Source organism: Pseudophryne corroboree, chromosome 6 (genome assembly GCF_028390025.1).
Source record: "Pseudophryne corroboree isolate aPseCor3 chromosome 6, aPseCor3.hap2, whole genome shotgun sequence".
In the NCBI taxonomy this organism is placed as follows: domain Eukaryota; kingdom Metazoa; phylum Chordata; class Amphibia; order Anura; family Myobatrachidae; genus Pseudophryne; species Pseudophryne corroboree.
In genome coordinates, this window is record NC_086449.1 from 329150427 (window position 1) to 329162752 (window position 12326).

At 44.7% G+C, this 12326-nt stretch overlaps 1 protein-coding gene across 2 annotated transcripts in view; it reads left to right on the forward strand.

The window, feature by feature from the left end:
• ARID3B (AT-rich interaction domain 3B) overlaps positions 1-12326 on the forward strand; it is a 546358-nt gene that overhangs the window by 471849 nt on the left and 62183 nt on the right. For both annotated transcript variants that reach the window (XM_063926363.1, XM_063926364.1), the window contains exon 9: positions 2914-3767. In XM_063926363.1, coding sequence (XP_063782433.1) covers positions 2914-3767 — 854 coding nt within the window. The remainder of the gene's footprint in view (positions 1-2913; positions 3768-12326) is intronic.

Consider the following 12326-nt stretch of genomic DNA (forward strand, 5'->3'; position numbering starts at 1 on the left):
ATGATGCAGCACACTGGGCTGAGCCTGAGCAGTGCACACAGATATGGTATGTGACTGAGTCACTGTGTGTATCGCTTTTTTCAGGCAGAGAACGGATATATTAAATAAACTGCACTGTCTGGTGGTCACTCACTATATAATATTATGTACTCCTGGCTCCTGCTATAACCTATAACTGGCACTGCAGTGCTCCCCAGTCTCCCCCACAATTATAAGCTGTGTGAGCTGAGCAGTCAGACAGATATATAATATATATAGATGATGCAGCACACTGGGCTGAGCCTGAGCAGTGCACACAGATATGGTATGTGACTGAGTCACTGTGTGTATCGCTTTTTTCAGGCAGAGAACGGATATATTAAATAAACTGCACTGTCTGGTGGTCACTCACTAGTAAACTCTCTGCACTCTCTACACTTCTACAGTACTCCTCCTAGTCCTAAGCTCCAGTAAATCTCTCTCTCTTATAATCTAAATGGAGAGGACGCCAGCCACGTCCTCTCACTATCAATCTCAATGCACGTGTGAAAATGGCGGCGACGCGCGGCTCCTTATATAGAATCCGAGTCTCGCGAGAATCCGACAGCGTCATGATGACGTTTGGGCGCGCTCGGGTTAACCGAGCAAGGCGGGAGGATCCGAGTCTGCTCGGACCCGTGAAAAAAACCATGAAGTTCGGGCGGGTTCGGATTCAGAGAAACCGAACCCGCTCATCTCTACCCAGTAGGCAACACTATCTATAGATGGCATTGACTAATAGAAGCTAAAGGGCTTCTTACCCCATTCTGCCATCAGAGGGATACAATAGGATCCTTGCCAGTGTCCCCCACGGCACACATGTCATCAGGTGCATGCGTAGATAGGATTACTGGAAGTCCTTGCATCGCAAAGGACAGCTCTTGTCGTTATTAACGCAGATATGTACCCGATAAGTGGCAGGATGTATTGAATCCACAATGTGTATATCCTGCCCATGAAGAGAAAAAAGAAGGAAACTGAGAAAAAAGGGGAGTGAGGAAGAGTTAGAGTGGCAGAGATAAGACAGAGGGGAGACTTTTTAAAGCTTGAAAAGGGACAATGTGGAGAGAGATAAAGGGCCTGGTTCAGAAATGGATGCAGAACACACAGCAGCTTCATCTTTGGATGTAGGCATGTAGCTGCTGTGTTAAAATATGCTAATGCATAGAGAAAACAGCAATTTAGCATTTAATGGAAGGTTGTTGCACTATTGTTTCTATTTTCTTTATTTACATGTGGAAATAACCATTTTGGTAAAACAAATGTGGAGCTAAAAATATGTGTGCTTAATGAGGATGGACTTCTCAGCTACAGTATATCAGTGTGAAAAAGAAAGAGGAAGAGGAATGCAATAAAGGGGAAATACGTTGCTATACAAACTGCACCTTCTTTACTCTGAAGGGTATATTTACTAAAGTGCGGGTTTTTACAAGTGGAGATGTTGCCCATAGCAACCAAACTTCTAGAATGTTCTAGATAAATGATAAGTTGAATCTGATTGGTTGCTATAAGCAACATCTCCACTTCTCAAAACCCGCACTTTAGTAAATATACCACTTAGAGTAAGAGTTGTATCCTCACTTCATGGTGTTTCCTATGGTATCCGTTCACATGGTCGACCATGTTATGGTCGACAGTCATTAGGTCGACCACTATTGGTCGACATTGACATGGTCGACATGGACACATGGTCGACACATGAAAATGGTCGACACATGAAAGGTCGACACATGAAAAGGCCGACATGAGTTTTTTAACTTTTTTTTCTTTTGGGGAACTTTTCCATACTTTACGATCCAAGTGGACTACGATTGGAACGGTAATCTGTGCCGAGCGAAGCGGTAGCGGAGCGAAGGCACCATGCCCAAAGCATGGCGAGCGAAGCGAGCCATACGAGGGGACGTGGTGCACTAATTGGGGTTCCCAGTCACTTTACGCAAAAAACGACACCCAAAAAAGTAAAAAAACTCATGTCGACCTTTTCATGCGTCGACCTTTCATGTGTCGACCATTTTCATGTGTCGACCATGTGTCCATGTCGACCATGTCAATGTCGACCAATAGTGATCGACCTAATGACTGTCGACCATAACATGGTCGACCATTCATACCGGAACCGTTTCCTATATGAGGATTGGGAATTCACATGTGTAGTTATTCATGATCACTGTAGTTTATGCTCTATATGCTTCCTGGATAAGAAAGAGACGGGCGGAGAGGGACAAAGACAAACATTATTTTACCCCGTCCCCGAGTCCCATTTAGATGACATCTAAATAATCTAGCCGCACAAAACATAAACTTGGTTTTACACATTTTCCATACTTGGCAAGAAACATTATTAGTAACTGCCAAACTGCTCCTATCAACAGCTTTCCACATTTGCAATCTGTAAAGGCCACTATCTTGGAGGAAAATGGAGGAGCATATGAACAACATTGAGATTTATATAGAAGAGTTACAATGTTATTCTTTTTCTTTTTTGATATTTTTAAAGTTATGGAGAATGGCTGAAGTTAACAGGGTAGTTTAGTTAACACAACGCTTAAAAGATTAGTGGAACTCCAAAGGGAGATTATGTCTTCGTTATACATTGTGCCAAGAAATGTATGCAGCTCTGTTTTCAACGTCTTTGACACATGAACAAATATTATGCTTAGGAGAACAAAGTAAAAAGACATAACTGATTTGTATATGGAAAAAAAACGAGGAATTGATAAAGCTTATTAAACAATGGATAATATGGTTTGGCTGAAATGTGATGTTCTTATTTGTGATGGTAACACACTTCATTATATAGAGTAACTGATGAAGAAGGATGGGAAATAGGAAAATTACAGTTCTGCTTCCATTATCTCTATTGCTTTTATGTAAAATGCCGTCTCTTTTGCTCAGTCCATTTGCAGGTGCTGCTGGGAGCTGGTCTGGCACTTCTATGCTTCTGCCTCCTATTGGGCTGCGCCATCTGTTGGCACAAGAGGCGCAAGCTACAATCTGCAACCAGTGTTGATGGTGGAGATAAAGTTTTGGCACAACAGTATAATACAATTCTAGAGCTGCCTGATACCCCTGCACAGGCTGTTCCTGTTACTCAGCAATATCAGACCTTGGATGGAGATATCACAACTAAAAATGGGGGTGAGGATTTATCACCAGTTCAAAAGGGGCCATCTGAGAAGAACCTCCGTGTTAGAGCATCTCTGCCTAGCCTCTACCAGCTGTCATCAAAGACGAAACGTGCGTTAAAGCGCAGAAGCACTGTTTTTGGAGATGGTTCACTAGAAGGGGATCGTACTAAGTTGGTGAGGATGCCACTCTCTCGCACTGAACCAGATGGATTATCAGGGATCAAACAGACATCTCAGTCACTTGTGCACTTCACCCTTTGTTACTCACTGGGTGATGAAGCTCTCACTATTACTGTCACTGGTATTTCCAACCTGCCTAAAAGATTGTATCAGAAGAGAGACTCCTTTGTTAGGGTCTACCTCCTACCTGGGTTTGTGGAGCCATATCCTGGGCAGATGGAAGATTCAGATGGGGCACAGAAGTTTACTTTTTGTGGCATTAGCCCAGAAGAACTGAAGGAACGGACCCTGAGGCTAGCAGTTTATGCTCGGCAAAGGAGTACTCTGAGGGAGGGTTTCATTGGGGAAGTGCTGCTCTCCTGCTCCCAGTTGGATTGGTACACTCAGGGAACATCAAGCTTTACAAGAGAACTGTCAATCACCAAGACAAAGCTCAAGAAGGTCAGTGCTGCTCTCACTGCCTGCATGATAGTGAACTGAAATACAGTAAAGTCATTTAGGAAATGAAAAATTGCAGATCCACAGTGGAAACGCACTTATATGAGGTCATGTGCCCACTGTGTACATGTGAGATATAGGGAAATGCTTGCATTTGCGGGCTAAGATGATGGCATCTGTGGAGGTGCAAAACAAAGCACCAGTTAATGGGAGGAACTGGGCAGATTGAGAATGATCTTTGCTAAGTGTGTGCACCTAGTTTTACATTAAAGTTCTGAATAAAATGTAAGTTTGCCAAATAGGCTATCTAAATGAGGTACACTTTTACCAATGGGATAAAAATCCTGAAACACACATGTGACAAATGTAATAAATAAAGTCCCTCAAGCCCCTCAAATAAACACATAGGGGTTTATCCAATTAGCCATAAGTTCGGCTATATGCCTTTCCTTGCTGATTTTATTTCTGCAGACCCACAGGGCGCATATCCAGGATGAAATCCAAAGACTCTGAAATGGGTATTTACTTTTAAATGCGTTAGGTGACAAGTTTGCGCCCTTCTATGTATAAAGTAACCTTGCAGGTCTGCAGATTATTTTATACATTGCATTACAGTGTTTCTTTCACGACAAAGTATACATTAGCATAGATATTATTATTATTGTGTATCTTAGCATGCTATGCAAAGAAAATAAAGTGCAGCGCTTACCATGCATGAGAACTCCTTAGGATTTGTCAGTAGCACCAGGGGCTGGTTGGTTATATACACTACCGGGACCTTTCTCGCATTTATTTTAACACAATAAGCTTGAAACTATTGTTGCAACATATTATAAAAAGTACATGGAAAAATGTACATAAAAAAACAAACAAAAAAAGAAGGGAATATATTAGCACTGCATTAAAAAAGTTAATACTAGAAAAGCATAGGCTGGAATTTATGTGCAAATTATGTCCATGGAGACTAGCCACAGTCCTGGGAAATGCAAACTTGCGATAATGGTAATTACCAACTTATGAATGAAATGGATGACCTCTTTGAAGCTTGATTATGGACCCATAGAGCGAAACCAACGCGTTTCGCTGTATGCTACAGCTTTGTCACCTCGACAAAGCTGTGGCATACAGCAAAACATGTTGGTGAAGGAGCTGGGTACTACTATACATTGGATCCTACCAGAAGACAAGCCTAGGGGGTCATTCCAAATTGATCGCTAGATAAAAATGTTCGCAGCGCAGTGATTAAGTGAAAAAGCGGCACTTCTGCGCATGCGTATGCAGCGCAATGCGCACGCGCATTGTACTTTTACAACAGCCGATGTAGTTTTACACAAGATCTAGCGAGGCTTTTAATTCGCAATGTCCGCCGCAGAGTGATTGACAGGAAGGGGGCGTTTCTGGGTGTCAACTGACCGTTTTCAGGGAGTGTTTGGAAAAATGCAGGCCTGCCAGTAAAAACGCAGGCGTGGCTGGGAGAACGCAGGGCGTGTTTGTGACGTCAAATCCGGAACTCAACAGTCTAAAGTGATCGCAAGGGCTGAGTAGGTCTGGAGCTACTCTGAAATTGCACAATTTTTTTTGTAGCCGCTCTGCGATCCTTTCGTTCGCACTTCTGCTAAGCTAAAATGCACTCCCAGTGGGCGGCGGCATAGCGTTTGCACGGCTGCTAAAAACTGCTAGCGAGCGATCAACTCGGAATGACCCCCCAGATGTCCACAAGCGGAATTACCATTGCGATTACATCTATGCATAAGGACCAGAGCTTTCAATAGGACTCTTTGGGTCCATAAACAAGTTGCAAAGAGGTCATCCATTTCCATCATAAGTTGGTAATTACCATTATCGCAAGTTTACATTTCCCAGAACTGTGGCTAGTCTCCTTGGACATAAATCCCAGCCCATGCTTTTCTAGTTGAATATATATATCAATCCAAGTGCTTTCCACTGCACTTTACAACAGATGGGGTTGCATAAAAAATTGTGCAAATTTGGGGGAGGGTTCATGCCATGCTAGATGTGGTTCCATTGCCGAGGTTTATACTTTTCTACTCCATTGCAATGGCATTTCACACCCTTTGCCCGTAATTGGACTGACCCCATAATGTAGTGTCACTGTCAATTATGTTATAATTTAAAACACTTTGAGCTAAATAAATTATAACTAGTTGAAGCAAATTGTAACTCGAAGGTAAATTTGCCTTTCTAGGCATATAACTTACAATATGTTTTGTAAGTATATGTGTTAACTTTCCTTTTATTAACATGAATAAATAATGATTCTTTCTTAATGGATGCTGCCATCTCTGAGGAAGGGCCGGAAAGTGGGAGATTTTGGGCTGCATTTGGAAACTCCCCTCTGCATTTGCCACTGATCACTTGACCAATGAATTAGTAACAGTTCAACTATATATTACTCAAGACCATCACTCCTCTCTGCCATCACTGTCATACAGTAGCAAACACAGGGGGGAAACACCCTCCTTTTGGCAAGTGGCTCAAATTATGACAACAATAGCAATGGTATATAATACGATTACTAGAGCTGCCACCACAACATATCATTTAAGGTATAGAGAAGAGCTCCTGCACATGCCCAGTGGGAACAGCTTCTACCAAGTTCTCAGTCAGTGCAGTGGACCAGAGAATAGCTACCAGGAAGAAAAGACAGGAGCCTTACCATGAGGTGGGAGAATATGAGAATGGAAAGTGCAGTACTGGTTCTATTAAATTTGTGTATTTATTTATTTACTTACTTATTTATTTATTTTTTATTATGGTGTGTATAACCTCTTCCTGACCACTTATTTATATTATTTAAATGTTTTGATATAGCCTATACTAGAGACCGTCTATAGTGTTAAATATTGATACTGTATTCCATCCAGTGTCCAGTGTATAAACCGACCCCCCCCCCCCCCCCCCCGAATGTTTACATTAATGTCCTGGGTCGTTACCAGGCTCTTCTACTGATCTCCCAGACTACCACACTTGCTCCAGTTTCCTGCAGAGTGGGAGATAGTGGGCTGCATTTGGCATCACCCCTCTGCACCTGACCAAAATATCAGACAGCAACCACATCCGAATTCATCACAGGCTGCTGAAGATGGTTGGAGAGATGTATCAAGCCTTGTAGAGTGATAAAGTGGAGAACTGTCTCAAATAAACCAACCAGCTTCTATCATTTATCTAGCACAGTCTTTGAAATGATAGTTACAAGTCAATTGGTTTGCCTTGGGTAACTACTCCCTTTTATTGCTCTCCAAGGCTTGATACATCAGCTTCCCTAGTGGGTTAAATGGGGATGTAGTTATGTGACTGGCGGTTGGGAGACCGGCGGTCACTATACCGTTGCCGGAATTCTGAGGGACTTCGTTGTGTTTGCCAACCTCCCCCCCCCCACACCCCTCGCTGCCATTTCGGAGACCGGGATCCAGGGGTCGGTATGCTGACCTCCGGGATCCCAAACGCCGGTCTTCCAATACCAACCCAGTCAAATGTAATTGCCAAAAGATTTAATTCTTTCAGCGATTTTGCTGCAGATTTAAAGCAGCAATTTTTTAAATAGCGACACCAATCTTCTGCCTTAAAAAAAAGACCACTTTAAATCTAGCAGTAAAATCTGCAGTTTTGGAAAATTGGAAGCTATTACATTTCGACCAGTGTCGGTGGGGATACAGTTAATTTTTTTTTATCTGGTACCCTATGTGTTAATGCCATTTTGTTTAGCGAGATGTAGTACTTTTGAATAGAATACAGTGTATATTAGTAGGGTACGCGGTTAACATACTGCCTGTAGGGATCCCGGCTGTCTCAATACCGCTGGGATCCCGATGGGGGTACTATATACCGCCAAAATACTGGTGAGGTAGGTGATTTCCCCTCTCTGGGTGTCCACGACACTCACAGAGGGAGAATAGAACCTGTGGCCAGCGAAGCTCGCCACCGAGCCCGCAGCATGGCGAGTGCATCGAGCCCGCAAGGGGCTTCGTTGCGCTTGCCCCCCTGCAAGCATTCTAGTGCCCGGGATTTAGATGTTGGTATTCTGACATTCGTCATCCCGTGCACGGGATCACATACCGATCCCATTAACAGGGCCAGATCAAGGAATGTGAGGGCCACAGGGAACTAACTTGTGGGGGCCCCCATCAATAAAATTATAAATTGGGACTGAGGTAAAATTGGAGTGCAGGAACACACGGGTAGTTTGTTATTAAAAAAACTGTTTTTCGATACAGAACAGATTGAAGAGAATATGAGTTGTAGGTAGGGGTGTATTGGTCATATACCCTACCGAGACTTTGTATTGTATTGTAGTCCATGGAATGCTCTCTGTATTGCATGGCGGTCACTAGAATGCTCTATATTTATACTGGTCTTTAGGATACTCTCTGTGTTGTATGTCACTTAGATACTCTAAGTTTTGGGTAAAGTTTGGCAGAGGCAATGTGATTTGTTTTTCGTTTTAAGGTGCATACACACTGGGCGTTTTTGCCAAGCGTGTATGCACAGCGATGACCATGAACATTGCTGGCAGAAAAATAGCTCAGTGCATGCATACTGAGCTATTTTCCCTGTGCCAGCGATGTTCACGGAGGGGTGAAGCACTTTCCACAGTAGGAGGCTGTGGAAAGTGCTTCACTCGGCTGTACAAACAGCCCGACGGATGATGGCGGCTAGCGACGATGCAGGAGCACGCATTAGCGCTCACCGCTCATTGCTAGCCCATATACACTGGACAAGTTTGAGCTCAAAGGGGTATATTTACTAACATTCGTAATTCTCCCGATTTGGTGGGAGAATAATCACGAATAACATCGAAAGTGTAAAACTGCAACTTTTTGAATTTGTTACGACGGATTTACTAAGCTGCCGTATGTTGCCTTTTCGGGTTTTCCGATGTCGATGTCATTCGTTTTTTTTTTCCAGTTTTTTACGGCAGTGATTAGCAAAACACTGCCGACTTTTTAAAAATGAATCTCGGCCGGATCTGTGTGATCCGTGCTGGGGTTCATTTTTTTTTTTTTTTAAATTAAACAGTGTAAAATCATAAAAAAAATTGCGTGGGGTCCCCCCTCCTAAGCATAACCAGCCTCGGGCTCTTTGAGCCGATCCTGGTTGCAGAAATATGGGGGAAAAAATGACAGGGGTTCCCCCATATTTAAGCAACCAGCATCGGGCTCTGCGCCTGGTCCTGGTTCCAAAAATACGGGGGACAAAAAGAGTAGGGGTCCCCCGTATTTTTAAAACCAGCACCGGGCTCCACTAGCTGGACAGATAATGCCACAGCCGGGGGTCACTTTGATATAGTGCCCTGCGGCCGTGGCATCAAAAATCCAACTAGTCACCCCTGGCCGGGGTACCCTGGGGGAGTGGGGACCCCTTCAATCAAGGGGTCCCCCCCCCCAGCCACCCAAGGGCCAGGGGTGAAGCCCGAGGCTGTCCCCCCCCCATCCAATGGGCTGCGGATGGGGGGGCTGATAGCCTTTTGTGATAATGAAAATATATTGTTTTTTGTAGCAGTACTACAAGGCCCAGCAAGCCTCCCCCGCATGCTGGTACTTGGAGAACCACAAGTACCAGCATGCGGCGGAAAAACGGGCCCGCTGGTACCTGTAGTACTATTACTAAAAAAATACCCAAAAAAAGACAAGACACACACACCGTGAAAGTAAAGATTTATTACATACATGCACACAAACATACATACATACTTACCTTATGTTCACACGAGGGTCTGTCCTCTTCTCCAGTAGAATCCAAGGGGTACCTATTGAATAAATTCTACTCACCAGATCCCGGGTCCCAGGGTCCGCGGGGCAACCATTTGTAATCCAGGTACTTGAATAAAATAACAAAACGGAGAGCCGAGCCACGAACTGAAAGGGGCCCCATGTTTTCACATGGGACTCCTTTCCCCGAATGCCAGAAACCCACTCTGACTGATGTCTAAGTGGGTTTCTTCAGCCAATCAGGGAGCGCTACGTTGTAGCACCCTCCTGATCGGCTGTGTGCTCCTGTACTGAGTGACAGGCGGCACACGGCAGTGTTACAATGTAGCGCCTATGCGCTCCATTATAACCAATGGTGGGAACTTTCTGCTCAGCGGTGACGTCACTTTAGGTCAACCGCAGGGCAGAAAGTTCCCACCATTGGTTACAATGGAGCGCATAGGCGCTACATTGTATCACTGCCGTGTGCCGCCTGTCACTCAGTACAGGAGCACACAGCCGATCAGGAGGGTGCTACAACGTAGCGCTCCCTGATTGGCTGAAGAAACCCACTTAGACATCAGTCAGAGTGGGTTTCTGGCATTCGGGGAAAGGAGTCCCATGTGAAAACATGGGGCCCCTTTCAGTTCGTGGCTCGGCTCTCCGTTTTGTTATTTTATTCAAGTACCTGGATTACAAATGGTTGCCCCGCGGACCCTGGGACCCGGGATCTGGTGAGTAGAATTTATTCAACAGGTACCCCTTGGATTCTACTGGAGAAGAGGACAGACCCTCGTGTGAACATAAGGTAAGTATGTATGTATGTTTGTGTGCATGTATGTAATAAATCTTTACTTTCACGGTGTGTGTGTCTTGTCTTTTTTTGGGTATTTTTTTAGTAATAGTACTACAGGTACCAGCGGGCCCGTTTTTCCGCCGCATGCTGGTACTTGTGGTTCTCCAAGTACCAGCATGCGGGGGAGGCTTGCTGGGCCTTGTAGTACTGCTACTAAAAACAATATCTTTTCATTATCACAAAAGGCTATCAGCCCCCCCATCCGCAGCCCATTGGATGGGGGGGGGACAGCCTCGGGCTTCACCCCTGGCCCTTGGGTGGCTGGGGGGGGGGACCCCTTGATTGAAGGGGTCCCCACTCCCCCAGGGTACCCCGGCCAGGGGTGACTAGTTGGATTTTTGATGCCACGGCCGCAGGGCACTATATCAAAGTGACCCCCGGCTGTGGCATTATCTGTCCAGCTAGTGGAGCCCGGTGCTGGTTTTAAAAATACGGGGGACCCCTACTCTTTTTGTCCCCCGTATTTTTGGAACCAGGACCAGGCGCAGAGCCCGATGCTGGTTGCTTAAATATGGGGGAACCCCTGTCAATTTTTCCCCCCATATTTCTGCAACCAGGATCGGCTCAAAGAGCCCGAGGCTGGTTATGCTTAGGAGGGGGGACCCCACGCAATTTTTTTTGAGAAAATAATCACTTTCCCACCCCTTCCCACTGATATACATGCACGGATCTCATGGATCCGTGCATGCCTATACAATCACGGATTAAAAAAGCAGGTCTGTTTTTTTTTAGCACTTTTTTACGAGTTGTAATTTTTCACGGCAGTGTTTGTTTTTTTTTTGCTTTGCACTTCTTAGTAAATGACCGAGATTCATACTTAAACAGCCGCGTTTTGACCGATGGTGTATTCATTTGTATTTTTTTTGTTGGACTTCCAAAAAATTACGAATGCCCTCATCACTGCCGTGATTATTGCTTAGTAAATTACCGAGATGACACTTTGATGAAAAAACGGCATCTCGGTCAAAATCGGGACCTTAGTAAATTTACCCCAAAGTAGCTAAAAATGGCAAAAGTTAGCTACTTTGAGCTCAAAATCGCCCAGTGTGTATGGGCCTTTAGACTGCTACTGAAAATGTATTTTAACTATGCCTACATTTTGTTGTTCTACAGTTGATTTGGTCACAGAAGAATACTTTGGGGATCGGGACCGGACCGTGATGTCATTAGGTCCCGCTCCCAAGACGAGGAAATGTCCACAGTTTGCGGGTCCCTGGGTAGGGGGCTAAGCTAAATAGCACGATTTACATCTGTATCCCCTCCCCCTTCACACAGCCACCAAGATTTTTGGGATTTTAGCCCCATCCTGCCTGCTTCATAAGGAAGCAGGAAGGATGCGGGAGAGTCAACTACCCTTCTGGGGCTGTGGGGGACTAACCCAAAAATCAGGAGGCTCTGGCAGGGTAGGCAAGTATATCCCATTTACATGAAGGCTTATACTGCAGAAGAGGGGTTTGGGTTAGGCTGCAGCACCGGGAGGGTTAGGGACCGGGAAGGGGGGTTAGGGCTAGGCACTTAGAGGGGGCGTTTAGGGTTAGACATCAATCGAGGAGGGTTAGGTGTAGGCAGCAGGGAAGGGAGGGTTAGGATTAGGCACCAAGCGGGGACGGTTAGGGTTAGACATCCACAAGAAAGGGTTAGGGTAGGGAGAAGAGGAGAGTTAGAGAGCTTACTGGGGTTCTGTGGGCATTATGATGGACAGATGCCGTTGTCAGGATTCTAACCGCCGGCATCCCATCCATAGGCAATTCATACTGATCCCTGATGAACACATATTGATCAGACTGAAGAATCTGGTCATCTTATAATATATGAAGGGCTTTGGTGTAATCAACCAATGTAACTATAATTATGTAATGCAAAATCTGACTTGATTCAATGAAACTATAACATAATAGGGCATATGAGCAGCATTTCACATAGAACAGTATTGTTTAAAGCAAAATGTTGTGCTGCCACCTTCAGGTTGCTTTTAAAAATGGCTAGTCCAAAAAATTC